This window comes from Erythrolamprus reginae, chromosome 1 (assembly GCF_031021105.1).
Source record: "Erythrolamprus reginae isolate rEryReg1 chromosome 1, rEryReg1.hap1, whole genome shotgun sequence".
In the NCBI taxonomy this organism is placed as follows: domain Eukaryota; kingdom Metazoa; phylum Chordata; class Lepidosauria; order Squamata; family Dipsadidae; genus Erythrolamprus; species Erythrolamprus reginae.
The window spans coordinates 378183518-378200936 of NC_091950.1; the positions used below are offsets into that span (position 1 = coordinate 378183518).

The 17419-nt window shown below is 37.9% G+C and overlaps 1 protein-coding gene across 1 annotated transcript in view; it reads right to left on the minus strand.

The window, feature by feature from the left end:
* Window positions 1–10173, minus strand: part of FSHR (follicle stimulating hormone receptor) — a 110879-nt gene extending 100706 nt beyond the window's left edge. The window contains exon 1 of the mRNA XM_070741608.1: window positions 9997–10173. Coding sequence (XP_070597709.1) covers window positions 9997–10172 — 176 coding nt within the window. The 5' untranslated portion in view covers window position 10173. The remainder of the gene's footprint in view (window positions 1–9996) is intronic.
* Between the last annotated feature and the right edge of the window lie 7246 nt (window positions 10174–17419).

Consider the following 17419-nt stretch of genomic DNA (forward strand, 5'->3'; position numbering starts at 1 on the left):
AACTATACAGGATTGCTATTCATCAGCTGCCCAAATTTGAATGCTGCTGCATTTAGGTCACCAGGGAAATATAGGAATACTATTTAGTCTACTATTCTTCTTTGCCATAGTATTAAGTCTTAGACTTTTTGAAAGAGTTCAGAGTCCACACTGAGGCTATCCAGTCCAGAATCACTCAAGATTTCATGCCATTCCACAAAGCTCTGTGTTATTTCTTATGCTGTTTATCATAAACATGAAACCACTGAGGGAATCATTTGGGGTTTGGTTTTGAATACAGTCAGAATGCTGATGATACCCAGCTTTTTAGTACACTTGAATTTTGCCTACTTGAAAATGATATGGGAGAGGGAGAACAAGTTGAAATTCAATACAGGTAAAGTAGTGGTGCTGTGAGTTAGGGGGGGAAATGAATTTTGGGACTGAGGTGAAATTTTCTCAGGTTTGGGTTTCATTTCCCCAAAATACTATTGTTATTGTGCCAAAAGGGACTGCCTGAGCTAACTAAAGGTACCAACTTACTAAAGTTAGTTGCACCTTATTTTCACTATCTTTACCTAAGCAAAAAGTCTACAATCACTAAGCGTTAACAACTGCCTGCACAGTTTAAAATTCTTGACTTTTAAAGTCCCCAATTGACATATACAGTGGTACCTCTACTTAAAGAACTTAATTTGTTCCGTGACCAGGTTCTTAAGTAGAAAAGGTTGTAAGTAGAAGCAATTTTTCCCATAGGAATCAATGTAAAAGCAAATAATGTGTGCAAACCCATTAGGAAAGAACTAAAAGCTCGGAATTTGGGTGGGAGGAGGAGGAGAAAGAAGAGGAGGAGGACAGCCACTGCCGAAGGAAGAAGGTGAGGTGAGGGGAGTCAAAAAAATCCAAAATTTTAAGGCTTAAAAAAGAAAAAGAGGGACTCTGAGGTGGCGAGGAGGAGCACATGCCTCCCGTACACCTGGTGCGAGACTACTTCCCATATACTGCACCAGAGAGAGAGAAACCCAGGCAGGCAAGAGGGGAGAATGTCCACTCCTTTGACCAAAAGGCTGCTGCTGCTACCTGCTTCCTCTTCCTCCCCATGCTGAAGGGCTCCCCTCTCCTCTCCTCTCCTCTCCTCTAGCTCACTCACTTTGTAGCTGGCGCCTTTCCTTCACTGTGACTCCTTGGTTTGGCTGAACCAAAGTTGATCCAGCTGGGGCGAAGCACCCCCTTTTGCCTTTCCATGACTGGACGCTCCAGGAGGCAACCTCACGTCGGATATGTGGGAGGCAGCGTGAGGGAGTCACCACAGCAAAATGCTTTATTCCCTCCCCAAGTGCCCAGAGAAAGGAAAATGCTTTGTTTGCTCTGGATTGCCAAAGCCTCCACCTAAAGGCTCCTCTGGCAGTCCAGAAAAGCCTGAGATGGCTGGGATGAAAGGGGGAATGGCAGGAAACTGGCCAGGCCTTTGTGCCACACTCAAATTTCCTGGGAAATTTTTCTGGGCTTCAGTTCTTAAGTAGAAAATGAAGAGGCAAAAGAAGAGGCAAAAAAGATCTTGAACACCTGGTTCTTATCAAGAAAAGTTCTTAAGTAGAGGCGTTCTTAGACAGAGGTATCAAATGCTGGCCACACCCACCCCAGTTTAGCAAAGGGGAAAAAAACCACAATATGTCACATGACGATGATGTGAAAATGCAAATTTGACACCCCAAGCTTAGGCAATGTATTTTAGCAGATATGTTGCTCTATTTATAGGAAATAGATATTAAATGAATGGCAAACTAGTTTTCTCCATGAATAGTAGTTCACTCTCTACCGTTAAGTAATGATAAAGGATGAATTTTAGAAATAATGCAATGCAGATGGTGTAAGACCAAGCATAGTTATCAATGGCCACCAGTGTGGAGGGGAAAAAAAATCAGGACACAATGTTTTTTGAAGCCGAACTCAAGACAGTCTTCAGCCTTTCACCAAAGAAGTGCTGGGTTCCTCATAAATTCAGTCTTTTGGAAGGAAATATCCCAACCTGAACTTAATAGAGACAGTTGGTACAACTTCCCAGTAATAAATCTCCCTATAAGTGACTTCTAAACACTGCTATTTCAAGGAGCAGACTAGGGAGCTGACCTCTTAAATAAATGTATTTACAGAATGTTCCGGGTTCAAAACTAAATGTATTTGTTTAATCTGAAGGTTTAATCTGCAATGCATTAAAACCTTTGGTTGGTAGAGAAGTCTATTGAGGAATGTAATTACATTAAATATATCCCATCCCTATTTTTATATTTCATAGATCAGACAGAAGAAATGATTGAAAATTCCTGGCAAATAAATTCCAGTGTGCAATCTACTTTAAGGGCATGTCATCAGGAAGACAGTAATTTTAAAAAGAATTGTTTCTGAAAGGTAAAACTGAGCAAGCAAATCAGCATTGGATATCTATATTCCAACTTTTTGTTTAGGCTTCTCATCATTCTTGTCTAGACTCAATAGTTGGCAGACAAAGAGCACCAATAATCTTCTTCAACCTTGATTGCTTGCAAAATTCATAGGAATATTTCAAACTAGTGAGGGAAGGAAACTTCTGTAATCTCTATCGTTATTCTTTCCAGTGTGGAAACAATGTTCTGACATGTAAATCTTGCCCATGAAGCAGGATTCTAACTTTTATACTTGTTATTAGTAATGAAAACAAGCTAATTATATTGGAGGCGTGGGGGAGCAGCCAGAAAGGTACAAAACATTTTTGAGGACTGCAGAAATTACACAAGATGAAATTGCTAGAGTAATTAAAGGGTTAAAACAAGCCAAAGCACCGGGCCCAGATGGGTTTACAGGGGAATTTTATAAAACTTATGTGAATGTTTTGCTGCCGCATTTGGGGAAATTGTTTAATAATATATTGTCAAATCGTGATATCCCGCAGACATGGAAGCTTTCAGAAATTGTTACCATTCCGAAGATGGGTCGAGATTTAAGAGAGCCTGGGTCTTACCGTCCGATCAGTTTGGCAAATCAGGATTATAAAATATTTATGAAAATACTGGCAAATAGATTAGAAAATATTTTACCAAAAATAATTGAAGAGGATCAATATGGATTCGTGAAGGGAAGGAAAATAAGTGAACCAATTAGAAATGTAATGAATGTGATGCACCATGCTACCGCTACTAAAAGGAAATTGGGAATTTTGAAATTAGATGTTTATAAAGCGTTCGATAAAGTTAACCATAGTTATTTATATAAATTATGTAACAAATTAAATATGGGGGAAAAATTTTGTGAAACTATAAAAGAGATTTATAAAGGAAATGAAGCATATATAAGAGTGAATGGACAAAGAACGCAGAGTATTAAAATATTAAACGGCACCAAGCAGGGATGCCCTCTGTCTCCAAAATTATTCGTAATAGCAATAGAGATCTTAGCTAATAAGATAAGACAAGATAACACTTGGGCAGGATATAGAATAGGGAAATTAGAAATGAAAATAAATTTATTTGCAGATGATGCAATTATATTGACCCAGACCCCGATGGAGATGATTAAAGGTATAATAAATATTTTACAAGAGTTTAAGCAGGAATCGGGACTGTCGGTTAATATGGAAAAATCAGAGATTATGTGTTTAAATACAGATCCGAGAGAACAGATAGAAATTAGGAAAGAATCAGGGTTGAAATTAGGACTTAAAAAAATAAAATATTTGGGAATTTGGTTATTAAAAAACCCAGTGAAAATGGAAGAGATTAATTATAGAATAACATGGAGGAAAATGTTGAAACAGATGAGGAGCTGGAAAGATAAAAAGCTAAGGAGACTCTCTAAAATAAGAGCTTTAAAAATGATGATAGCTCCCAAGATGATGTACCTATTTCAGGTGCTGTCGGGGGGGTTATCGGTATGTAAGGTTAAAGAGTGGGACAAAAAATTAAATTATTGGATTGAAGAAGATAAGAGACCAAGAATAAGAAAAAAGTGGTTAATTGCGAATGAAAAAGAGGGGGGATGGGGTGTTCCATGTTTGGAGCTGTATAGGGAAGCGTTTCAAATGGAAAGGTTAATGGAGTTGCAATTAAGTGAAAATAAATGGGCGAAATTGGAAAAACAGATAAACGGGATGAATAATAGAGAATTAATTTTTAGGAAGTGGAATAGGAGAGATATAGGAAAATTAATAGGCCCAATGAAAGGGACTATGGAAATTTGGAAAAAATGGCAAGGGAAAATAGGATTATATAAATCTAAACTGTCATCGCTTTATGTAATAAATAGAGAAAACGAAATTAACTTAAACAGGGTTATAGGAGAGTTGAAGGGAAGAGGGATAACTAAGATAGAACAGTTATACGAGAAGGATGGCAGGCCAAGTAGAAATCGCATAGAATGGTGGTTAGGTAAGGGAAGGTGGCTACAAATAAATGCAATATGTAAATATCTAAATGAAAGGGAGAATAAAGAAGTATTATGGCGGGAGGAGACAGGGTTAGAGAAAATAATAAGAGAAAAAAGTGAGGGGATAAAGGCGCAAGCAACTAATATATACAAACTGCTAGTACAGTCAGATGGGGACACGATTGATGGATTGACTAAATGGTGGCAAAATGAGATATTAGTAGAGGTACAAGAAATGGAAAATATAGTAGAAGATATAAGGAAAATTAAAAATACAAGAATTAGGGAAATGAGAAGGAAAATATTACATAAGTGGTATTTTACTCCCGCTCAATTTGCACATTTTCAGCAGAATGTTAGGGGGAATTGTTGGCATGGTTGTCAAGATAAAGGAGTGTTTATGCATATGTTTTGGGAATGCCCGATAGTGCAGGAATTTTGGCAAAAAGTGAAAGAGGATATCAATGGAATGTTAAATATACAATGGACAATCACTAAGGAAATGGCAGTATTAGTAAAAAGCAATGCGATGGGAGAATTTAGAGAAATAAAAAAAGCAGCAATAGAAAGTGCTCAGGCAGTAATAGTTTTGGGTTGGAAGGATGCGACAAAATGGACAATGCAAAATTGGTATAGGTACATGGTGGATCATATTCAATTTGAAATTATGGAAAAAAGGATAAATTTGGATAATGAAACTGATTTGGGACAGCTGATTGGACGGTGGGACAAGGCAAGACGATATATGACGAGCAGAATCCGAGACCAAGCTACAAGAAATAAACTAGAATCACTCTATAATATGTAGACAGATATATTGCTCTTGGGTTAAGTGGATTAAAAAAGAAATACCCCCAATTTGGTGGTGGGGAATGTGTGTATGTCGGGGTGATGGGCACAATTCACATTTCACTATGCACTGTTTTATGTTGTGTGATTTTAAATTGTTAAAAATCAATAAATAAAATTAAAAAAAAAAAAAAAGTAATCTCTATCGTTATTCTTTCCAGTGTGGAAACAATGTTCTGACATGTAAATCTTGCCCATGAAGCAGGATTCTAACTTTTATACTTGTTATTAGTAATGAAAACAAGCTAATTATATTGGAGGCGTGGGGGAGCAGCCAGAAAGGTACAAAACATTTTTGAGGACTGTATCAGAGGTGGGTTCCTACTGGTTCTAGCTGGTTCTTTAGAACCATTAGTAATTCAGTAATTACTTCACAGAGACGGTTCTGTTGGTGTCTCCGCATGCGCCGCCATCTTGGATTTTGCTAGTACACATGCAAAATTTGTTTGATTGCTGTCAGCAAAAGGATCCAGAACCCACTCCTGAACTGCATGAAAGGCAAAACTTTGCTGGCTGGGGAATTCCACACACCTTAAAGTTGCCATAGTTGAGAAGCATTGCCTTGGACCTTTGTAGGGCACTTTGTTGGGGAGATTTAATATATTATTTATCTTCCCTCACTACTTATTTTTCACCCATTTTTTCTTGAAAGGAAACCCTGAGAGATTCCCTTGTTCTTTTGATCTCCTTTTTCATTTTATCCTTACTATAGTAAGACTATTGCCTCATTTAGAGTATCTAGTGAGCTTCTTGGCTCAGAAGTCATTTCTGAATATCTAATATTCAACATCCAGCATACTATGTATATAGAATATTTCTCTATTATATTGATTATATTCTCTCTTTTATATGCAGACACTATCATACTTCAGCATATTTTACTTGTGGATATTCTCAGGCGATATCTTTGCGATAATAATGCTAGGTCATCTAAATTTTACTTTATAGCATGCTAGATAGCAGTGAGCTGGCAATGATTTCAAATGAGCTTGTTTCGGTACTAGAATTTATTCCTTTCTCTGAATACCCAAGTTATGAGATCTATAAAAGCACATCAGGGCATAGATGTATCTGAATATTGTAGAACTGTAAGCCAAAATCAGACCCTATTACTTTTTAGCAAATGTATGAACTCAAGTCACTAAAAAAGATGGTAGTATTCTATAAATTAATCTACCCATTTTGTAATAATAAGAACATAAGAAGAGCCATGCTGAATCAGGCCAAAGCCCATCGAGTCCAGCATTCTGTGTCACACAGTGGCCCACCAATTGTCCATGGGGATCTTGAGCAGAAAGAGAAGGCAAGACCCTCTCTTTCCCCTGACCCCCAGCAAATGGTACTTAAGGGAGTTATTATATAATATACTCCCCATTTCTGTTATTCTGTTATTGTCTACACAAAGTTATTGCACAAACTGCTTTATTTATAGCATGTGTGAAATACATATTTTGGGCATATTGATCTTTACTAGAAGTAAATTATTACTTAATAATCAGAGTAAAATGGGGGAGTGGAGATTTTTGCTATATTTCCACGTTATTTTATTATTCTATAATACCTAAACACTTTGATGAGTAAGAAAACTGTGAACTCTAATTTAGTATTGTCTTCAGTGGAATTTTTCCCAAGGTAAATCTGAGCAGGATAAAGCACACATACATATATTTAAAGCCATAATCTCAATTGCAACTAACTAAACTTAGTATGTTGTACAAAAGGACCAGCTAGGTCTTTCAATGATATAATTAATCACACCATACAAATCCAGGGAAAGAATTGATTTCATCGATATCCATGCATAAGTGGAACAGTAAATGAAAATAGAAAGGGAGCCTGCTGTAGCCCATCTTGACCATCTTATTTGGCTCAACAGGTTAAGGAGCCCAACTAGAAAATGTTTATGGGGAACATTTTCTGTGATTCAGGAAAAAAGAGGGAAAGACATGCTACTACCTCCTTGCATGATTATTTGATTCCTGCATTCAGTGGGGATTGGATGTGATTGACTTTAATTCTTTTGAACCTCTTGATTTTATATTGATATGGCCTATCTTTCTATTAAACCCCTAGGGCCTAACATCTTCCTTCAGGCATTGCCGGTATGACTTTTCACAATGTTCTTGAACTCTCAAAAGAAGACATTGAATCAATATTTGGTTCAACGCTTTATTAAGCGTTTGATTAATGGACACTTTTTATCTTTTCCTTTCATCCATCTGCTTTTCTTCCAAATTTGGATTGTTGAGTGAATACTTTCGCATAAGAACAGCTGAGAGGAACAGCTGAGAAGAATAAATGTTACAAAAGAGACAGACTGCACACTGCTGTTGAAATTTACTCTCAAACAAAGTCAAAAGAAGAGTTGTGATTATACCTCAGGTAAAAAGACAAAGAAAGACTAAAAATGGAATTGATAGCATAATTTCTATAAGGATAGAAATGAGGTCCCCCTATTTCTACAATTTTCTATCAAGGGGAATATGAATTTTTGGATACATACATATATACATACGTACATAATTTTAAGAGATAGAACCAGAATACTGGTTTACTGGCCAAAAATGAAAAGGTAAAAATGCCATTGTGTCAAACTTGACTACTAATGTTTTACATGAACACAAATGTGCAGTTTGGTACAGTGGTGAAATCCAATTTTTTTTAACTACCAGTTCTGTGGCATGGCTTGGTGGGCATGGCAAGAGAAGGATATTGTAGAATCTCCATTCCCTCCCCACTCTGGAGCCAGTCAGAACTGGTATTTGTTAGTTCTCCAAACTATTCAAAAATTCCACTACCGGTTCTCCAGAACCTGTCAGAACCTGCTGGATTTCACCCCTGGTTTGGCAGTAGTGTAAAATATTTGGCAGTGCCTTCCTCCATGATATTTTTTCAATGTTCCTGCCTAGCGGTCTGAAAGAGTGACATTAAAACAAAATAAATGTTAATGGATACAAATGGTCTGAAACAAAATACTGAAATCTGGGAAACTAATTAACCCTGTCCTTTCTTTAGGATATTCTAACCACTCTTTTGCCACCCCCAATCCCCACAAAAGTCAATATTGCTTTAAAGAGAGCTTGTCCATATTAGCTGCCTAGTATTTTGGACTGTGTTTTAACTGTGGAGGGTCTCCAATAATGCATTCCCTCACCTGATCTTATTTGTGTCTATTATTTCCAACTGCTTTTGTAGAATGGCTTAATTGATGATTTCAATCTTTGTTACTTTTGTGTGAGATGGGCAGCCATATAAATTTGAAAATTAAATAAATGTTTGACTCTAAGCGGTGTCAGTTATGAAGACTGAAGAATGGGATAAGATAAGATAAAGGCATTATTATGAGGACAGAGTAGAAACAAAAGTTTCTGGATAGTGTTTCTGCCATGGTTATGAAGAAGTGAGGAAATGCCTTGAGAGTGTATTTGAGTTGCCCAGTGTCACATTTCTCCATTAATACTATTTTACCACATCGAAAGATATATATGACAGATAGCATCTAGCCTGCCCTTTGCCTTGATATACTACTTTTATAAAAATGGATTTTCATTTTGAGGGATGAGTCCAACTGCACACTAAAATAGTGAAGCCAGACACAAATTTACTAGTAGATGATCTCACTACCCAGTCACCTTCAGTTCTCTCTCAGGCTATTTACTTTTTTGCTATTACTTGCATGGAAATATGATATATATTTTTAAAAATCCATCTTTATTTAAAGAAGAAATCTTCATGTCTAAATTTTGTACATTCTCACTTTTGGTACATATTTGCTTTGATCTTTGCCCAGAAAAAGAAACTACAAAATTCACTTCCAAGGCCTCTTCTTTGTAAAGGTCCCAACAATCCTGTAAAACTTTATAGATGTAACGGAGCTCTTCTGCAGTTACAGCTATGTCATTAGGTTAGTTAAGACTATCACATTAGACCCACTTTCTTGGGTCTAAGCTCTACTGAATCATTTAAAGGCTTCAACTGTATCAAACAAGATTTAATGCCATGAAATCTTTTTGTATCTTCACAGATATGGGCACATTTTTGTATTCTGCATCTTTAGCAGGCAGACGGAAAAACTGTTTTGTTTTTGAGACAGGAAAAACACCATTGTTTTTAATGTAGTAACACCCCAGCATTGATACTCCCGGAGAGGTTGGGAGCAATTTGTAAATTGCTTCATGTCTGTGGGGAAAAAATGAAAACTCTAAGAAACTCTTCCGCTGGAGAAACTCTCTCATTTATTCTCATTAGATAGGACCGTTTGCTCCACTAACTTTCTTAAGGGTCACCCTGCCTCTTTACAAAATTCTGCAAAGTACTGTGTGATCCTAACACAAACTACCAGGTTTATGCCAAGAAACCTATACCTTCTTCCTGAAGAAGTGATCATTGCCAGATTTTGGCTTCTTAGCAAGCAGATGTGCTCTGTTCAGTTTCAACTGCGCTAAAATTCAAGCTTTAGGGAGGAAGTACTGGGTGTTTTAATATAAATTACTTTGAAAGCATCCACTGCTATCAAAAGAAACTTTGTTTTAAACTTCTGTCCGAGGTGGCTTATCTTTGCTCTGCAGCTGCGAAATACCATGGGAATGAACTTCAAGGGCTGCAGTGCTCTGGAAGAATCATCAATCCCCAAAAGCTTCCACCCCACACAAAGACATTGAAAATGTTCACCGGATCTATCAAATGAGAAGCTGACCCAGAAAAACAAGAACAAAAGCTGTTGTTGACTTGGATGTGTTATTTTTTGTCTGCTTCTCTTTTTTTACTCACAGTTCTGTTGAATTCCTGGGGATGTCCCGTGGTACATAGGTCACCTCACTCTCCTGACAGATGAATGCCATTCTGTCCGAGCACTGACAGAGGGGGTGCTGGCACCCTAAGCAAGCCCCCAAGAGGAGCCACAGGATGAGGAAAAACAGAGCCATTCTTGCTTCTACGTTGCCCATGCCTCCCTGAGCAACTGGGGAATAAGCTCCTCCTGCCTCCCACCATCACTCTCTTCTCTGAGGACCCGCCTTCAAGATTTATGGTGAGTCATGTGATGCCCAAGGAAGAGCATCTCTATGCATCACGCTTTTCAGTCTAGCAGGCTTTCAGGAAAGGTGGAGCCTCTGCTTCATGTGCTCATCGTGTAGTTTTTGCACTCTAGATCTGGGTGTTTGGCATCAGTGAGAAAGCTTAGCACACTGCAATATTCAGAATAGTTTTTTTGCTGACATTCATTTGTACTTGCTCCCTATATTTCAGTGTAGATTGACTTTATTTATAGCAGGACTAGGAAACATTTTTTAAGCCAAGTGAATTGCCACAAGTACACTCTCCAAGGTGGGTCAGGTCTTACTAAAAATTAAATTTAATTAAATTTAAATCCACATTTAATTAATTGTAGTACATTTGATTATTCCACACAGAGTTAAATATAGAATCCTGCTGTCACATTACCAATTAAAATTCAGTAGTAATCTTGGATGATGCTCATAGTTTGGAGCATCCAAGTCAACATGGGGGGCCCATGTTGCCCTAGGATTCCAGAATGAACTTCTTTGCTTTATGAAAGCACCATATTTCCTGACCAGGTTATTGTGAGCTGTTAAATTTCTGTCCTGTAAAGGAATACGAAAGCTGCTCTGTTTTTCTAATGTTTTTAGAATGTACAAAATAAAATAAATGTCAGGAGAACAAATAAAAAAGAGTCTAAATTTTTTTATGGGAAAGATAACACAGACGATGGACTCAGAAGCACAGTGAAAGACAAAGCAAAGCAAAACCACAGAGGAAGAAAAATAACAAAGAACAATCACTTTTCATGGAAATTTATTAAGCTTCTTTACACATACTTAGTTCTATCCAATGAGGAATGATGTGAGTTGTAATCTAATTCTTCTGGAAGATTGAGGAAGGCTGGTTTATTTCAATATTTTATGATTCGTAAAAGCCCCCACTCCTCAAAATCTCATGCAGAAATTTTTCTTGTCACCATTAAAAAAAACCTTTTATCAGGAGATAAAAACAAGGAACATTTTGCCTTCAGAAACTGAAGTTTCTCCATTACTGGAGGTTTTTAAGAGATTGGACACCCATTGCAGAAGAGACGGAGTAACGACACGGACACAAGAGCTGGATTTAAAACTGGATCATTTTTATTAAAATAAATTTGCATAATTTATTTAATTAAATTAGAATAATTAACATAACTAACTATGACCCAAACAATGGACCTGCAGGGTCAAACAATTGCTTCCGGGGCGGAAAATGACGTAACATAAACTTCCGGGGCAACGTATGGGCGTAGCTCCATGCTAGTCCAGGTGAGGGACCCCTCCCTCACCTGAGACCCTGCCATGCACTTGCATGTGGGAGGTCCCACCGGCTAACCCCTAACAGGGGACTTAAATGTGCGGGACCCAAAGACAGGTTCCCCCCAACTGCTCAGGTCGTCAAAACCACAAGCTTGGATAGAACCTGTCAATCATCCCCAAAGATGCCCAACGGAGAACACGCAGTTGCTAAACCACCACCCACGACGATGTCCGGGCAAAAAGGCTGAGCCCGGGCCTGCACGCCCTTATATAGGGCTGGCAGGCCCCGACCGGACACATCATCGATCAGGCCATTCTGGCCTGATCGTCGGCTGAAGTCTCGCGATCTCGCGAGACTTCGGCTAAAAACAACATGGCAGCTACGCCATGTGTCCGGTCTCCCCAAGCCCTCCTGCAAAAGGCACCGGCGGGTAAGTCCGCCGGCGCTATTTGTGCAGAATGGTATAGGAGCATCAGTTTGGGCAGGACATTGGACTAAGAGACCTCCAAGGTCCCTTCTAATTCTGTTATTCTGTATTCTGTAAGCATCTAAACCAGAGGGCCTTGTTTCTTTAGACCTCTGATAAATATGCTAAGATAAGGGGATTAGTTTGGTGATTGTTCCACTTTGGAGCTGTTGTGACTGAATGTTTTTTTTTCTGAACCAAACAAGGAAATTAAATAAACATTCACTGGAGTAGGAAACTAGTATGTTAAGGAGAGGGCTAGGTTCAAACTCATTCCATTGGAATCTACCCTTTAAAAAAAAGGGTGATAATTTAACACTGAAATATGTGAAGCATCTCTTCATCACCTGCCCTTTTATTTAATTCATTTAGTCCAAACTCATACTGATTTATCATCTCACATCTTCCCACATTTATCATTTGTGGGAAGTCTTTTTTTTTGAGGATCAGAAGCTTTCGGGTAATAAATACCAAAAAATGCTCCATAAATATTATTTGACACAATGTGGTTTGCCATTCCTTTCAAAGTTTGCCCAGTATTTTGATAATGTGTAAAAACCAACAATTTGTAGGCATATAATAAACTCTTTCTTTCTCTCTGACCTGAAAATGGTCTAGTTGCTCTTAGGCAAAGAAGGTACACTCTTGGCAAAAGTACTTTCATGTTGTTTAAGTGCTAAGAAGGATTGTTTAGTTAAGATTTAATCCATAGTGGTATTCAAAGAAACTTGAGGCTGAAGAGAGTGAGTGGAGTTACGATGCAACTGTGACTGACAGATATTAAATCAGGAAATAGTTTTTCAGAGTTGAAATGCAATAGTGGGTCATAGGTTTGAAGGTCATCTTGGACCTTTGGGAATCTCATTTTTTTTAGTCAGACGGGGAGCAATTTAGATTCTGCAATGTTTCTAGTTAAATCACTTGAAGGTTGAACAATAGATAGGCTATAGGCATATATTAGAAGCTGGGGTAATGGAACAGGGAAGGTACACTCTTTTAAAATCATAAACAGGTTTTTGAGCCATTGATTTATAATTAAGAGTGAGATGGGTGGGATATAATTTAAACAAACAAACAATAATCCCAAAGTTTAAATTAAAAGCTGTGAAAAGTTTATGAGATTAAATTGTGTGTGTGCATGTGTGTGTGTGTGTGTGTGTGTGTCAAATGAAAGTTGCATTTACTTTTAAAACATATGCTTATTTATTTTATTTATTTCATACCATCTGCATCCAGACTGAATTGATAGGTCACAATATAAGAAGCAGTAAAAATGCAATACAGGGCAAAGTGGGGCTCCATCTAGCCTAACTCAAAACCTGGGTGGGACATTTATTTCCTCCATATCTGCCTGGTTGCTAAAAAGTTTGACATGCTTACAACAACATGGGACTCCTTCAGGATTAGAGATTTAACACCATTGGTATTTAACACCAGATAACTTATGTATGATGTATAAAGGTGGGTCAAATGTATGTGGGAAGTGTAAAAACAAATAAGGGACCTTATACCATCTATGGTGGACAAGTGATAAAGCAAAAAAAGAGAGAGAGAGACTATGATCCATATCTTAATACAGAAAATCCTGAAAATGGAGATAAATGTGAAACCAGACTTTTCCTCTTGGGTCCAATGGAAAAAGAATATTTATTTATTTATTTATTTATTTATTTGTTTGTTTGTTTGTTTATTTGTCAATCAAGTAGGATAGTAGTTGATATAAAAATAACATAGAAAGTAATGATAAAAAAGACAATAGGATAATAGGACAGGGAAGGTAGGCACAAGGATGCGCTTATGCACACTCCTCACAGACCTCTTAGAAAAGGGAAGAGCCAACTGTAGACAATCTAAAGTTGATTGGAGATTGGACAAAAAGTTTGAAACTTTATTAGTATACATATTAACAGCAGCAAAATTATTGTATGCCCAAAAATGGAAGGACACTTCGATTCCTATTTTAGAATGATGGAGTTGGCTGAAATGGGAAAAATTAACTACTCTGCTCAAAGCAATGAAATCAGTATTTTTGTTTCGACATAGAAAACACTTCTAAACTTGAGGCGGAAAAGAATGAAACTTTGATTTTACATTTTACAGATTAGATTGATAGACTTTTGTAGAAATGATAGGTTCATACTATTATGGTAAAACAAAAAGGTGTATGTCAGGTTTCCAAGTGATGAAACCCATTCAAAAAGAAATAAGTGAAGTCCAACTTCCAAAACAAATTCCTTTTTATTTAGGTAGACATCAAATTGGCAAAGTCCTTTGTAATTCCGGATCTGACACAAACCGGAATTACACCACATAATATTGTAAATTAGAAACACCCCACAAAAGTAATTCTCCAATAAAATCAAAATCAATATTGCAAATGCCACCTTCAGGTCTCAGCAGGGACAGCCTCTATTCCCAGGAAATAATGTTATGTAGCCAAAACAATACTCACTATCTATTCTCTCCTTCCAACCTTAAGAATGTGGTGATCCCCAACCCCCCCCATCTGCTACATAAGTAAAGAGAAAGAAAAGTAATAAATGAGTATAATATAGAGGTAACAAAAATGACTACAAATATGACAATTTTGGGGTTCAGCATTGTGATTTGTTGTTAATGCCTCATTCTACTGTAACGGATAGAATCAATGCTTCTTTTTCTTTCCCTACCGTTCCATGCCTCATTTTTCTTCCCTCTCCTTGTCCTCTTATTTGCTTTTGTATTTTATAATACTTTATAACCTAATGAAAATATGTCCCAGTGACTGGTTAGGTCACACAGAGTCACCCTTTTCCAGGTCCCATTGGCAAGCAATGCTAGCTGGCAGGACCGTGGGGAAGAGCCTTCTCTGTTGCAGCCCCGGTCCTCTGGAAACAACTCCCACCAGAGATTCGTACCACCCCCACTCTCCTCGCCTTTTGAGAGGCATTGAAAACAAACTTATACCGGCAGGCCTGGGGCAGTGTGCGATAATTTCTGCTCCAGCCAGTAGCATGAATGAAGGATGATTGAATGTTAATTATATGGGGTTTCATTTTTTCTACTTGTTATTATTTTATTTTTTTAAGCCACCCTGAGTCTGCTAGGAGAAGGATGGCCTATAAATTTGATAAACAAGCAGGCAAGCCAGCCAGCCAGCCAGCCAGCCAGCCAGCCAGCCAGCCAGCCAGCCAGCCAGCCAGCCAGCCAGCCAGCCAGCCAGCCAGCCAGCCAGCAAGCAAGCAAGCAAGCAAGCAAGCAAGCAAGCAAGCAAGCAAGCAAGCAAACAAAAAACATATTTTTTAAAAAAAGACCAGAGATTTTCTTCCAGAACTTCCTGAGATATTACATGACCATTCATATAGTTTCTTGTTTTCAAAGACTCCAGTGTAAACATAAGCAACCTACCCACTGCCCCAACATGCCCCAGTTACCTCATGTATTCTAAATGTATTGTTATTCTATTTGATAATGCTACATATATTCTTTCTTGGAAATAATGAATCTTTGTAATCTTTAGTAAGAGTCACTTTTTGTCCTCTATGACCACAGAATGCCTGTTTCTGATATGGTCACGAACAGGGAACATTATTGTTCTCATGTCTAGTTTTTTGAGGTGCCTAGCTGTTTTTTGAGAAATCCTTGATGTTTTAGTAGTTTGACTTTTGGTTTGATCTAATAGGCCTTTTCTGAATGTGATATGATCAAAATATGGGAGGAAAAAATAATCAGGCTAATTACTCACCTTAGCTGCAAAAATAAAATCAACCTACCTACCTCTTCATTTTGATTTGTAAAATTCTTTGCCATACCTGACCTTTCTCCAGTTTGTATCATATTTTGAACTTTAAATATAAACTGTTTATTAAAGACAGAGAAAATCTGAGACTGACTGAAGGAGTCCCAAACAGGTTTCCCTCAATTATATCTTCCTTTGAAGCTTAATAAAAGAAATGGCAAATTAAAATTTGTTACATTCTCCTCAAAACTATGTAAATTAGGAATCCCAATTGCTGGATGCTAAAAAAGAACAATGAAAGTGTTGCGGTGTTATTGAAGACTATTTCTATTGACAGAAAGCTGTAGAAAGAAGAGTAATTACTTGGCAAACATGGTGGCAGCGAAGATGCTGGAATTTGCAAGCTCAACTGCAAGTCAGTGCCTCCTTTTCCAGAGGTGATTTCAGTGATTTGAAGCCCTTTTCTATGGAGGGTCAGCAGTTGTATGGAACCAAGGGTTGAGGGAGCAAGAAGTTGAGGAGCTGCAAGTGTGGGTGCACATTTGGGGGGGGGGGGAGGGAAGAGAAGATATGTTCTGCAGTTGACTTAGAAAAGTACAAGAGCTATAGAAAACCAGCTCAGGGACTTGTGATGTGCAGCGACAGAGAAAACTCAGGCAAAGAAGTCATCCTTCCCCAAAGAGTTTTTGAGGAGTCCTGATCCAGTGCTTGACCCACCTTCCTCGACCAGCAAAGAAACTCCTGGGTTCCTTTCAGGAGTTGTGACTCAAAAAATGCAGCCTGTTTCCCCAAGATGTTTTCCTAGGCACAGACAGTAAATGTCCCAAACTTGGCAACTTTATGACTTGTGGACTTCAACTCCCAAAATTCTCCAGCCAGCTATGAGCTTAGCCTGATGTTTGATGTGTAATGGATAGTAGGAATAACCTTGAAGAATAGGAGGAAGAACTGCTACTAAAACAACAGTCGACAAAATAAATCTGCTTCCTATCCTTTCCTAGATATCATGAAGATAAGAAGATGGGGAGGGGAAGCTGCATTCAGACTTGCAAGAGTCTGTATGATAAAAATAGGTTTAACTTTCATAATACTGTTTCCTATCTGATATATTTTAAATGCTGACATCTAAAAGGACAAGGGGTGCATGGCAAGGGAATTCAAGAGTGCCCCACTTTGAATGGCTTTGGTAGAAAAGAGAAGATGAGATTTTCTGTTATTGTTATTGTATCTTATAACAATAAAATAGAATTCAAGAAGTTGTAATGAGGTTTCTTTCCTAACCTGGTCTGATATTAGTGCTGATATTAGCAGGGACAAATAAGTAGACAACATGAAAGAAAGAAGAAGCAAAAATCAGAGAAAGACCTGAAGTCAAAGCACATTCAGGAGGAAGTATGGGAAGCAATGTACTTGGGGTTCAAACCCCGAAGAGACAAGGTCTAGCAGATATGACTTAAAGAGAAAGCCTTCCTGGAGTTGCATTTAACTGTGTAATTTCTTTGGATATGGAATATGGAAGTAATTTGCAATTGCCTTTTCCTGGTATGTTTCTTTGCATACCTTTTCAAATTATTCTATAGTCCCAAGATTTGTGCTAGTCTCCCACACAAGTACTAACCAATTCTGATCATGCTTAGCCTTTTCAAGATCAACAAAGTCTAGCTAAGTACTGTTACCAGCAGTCATGAGGTAAGGAGGATATTTTAGCT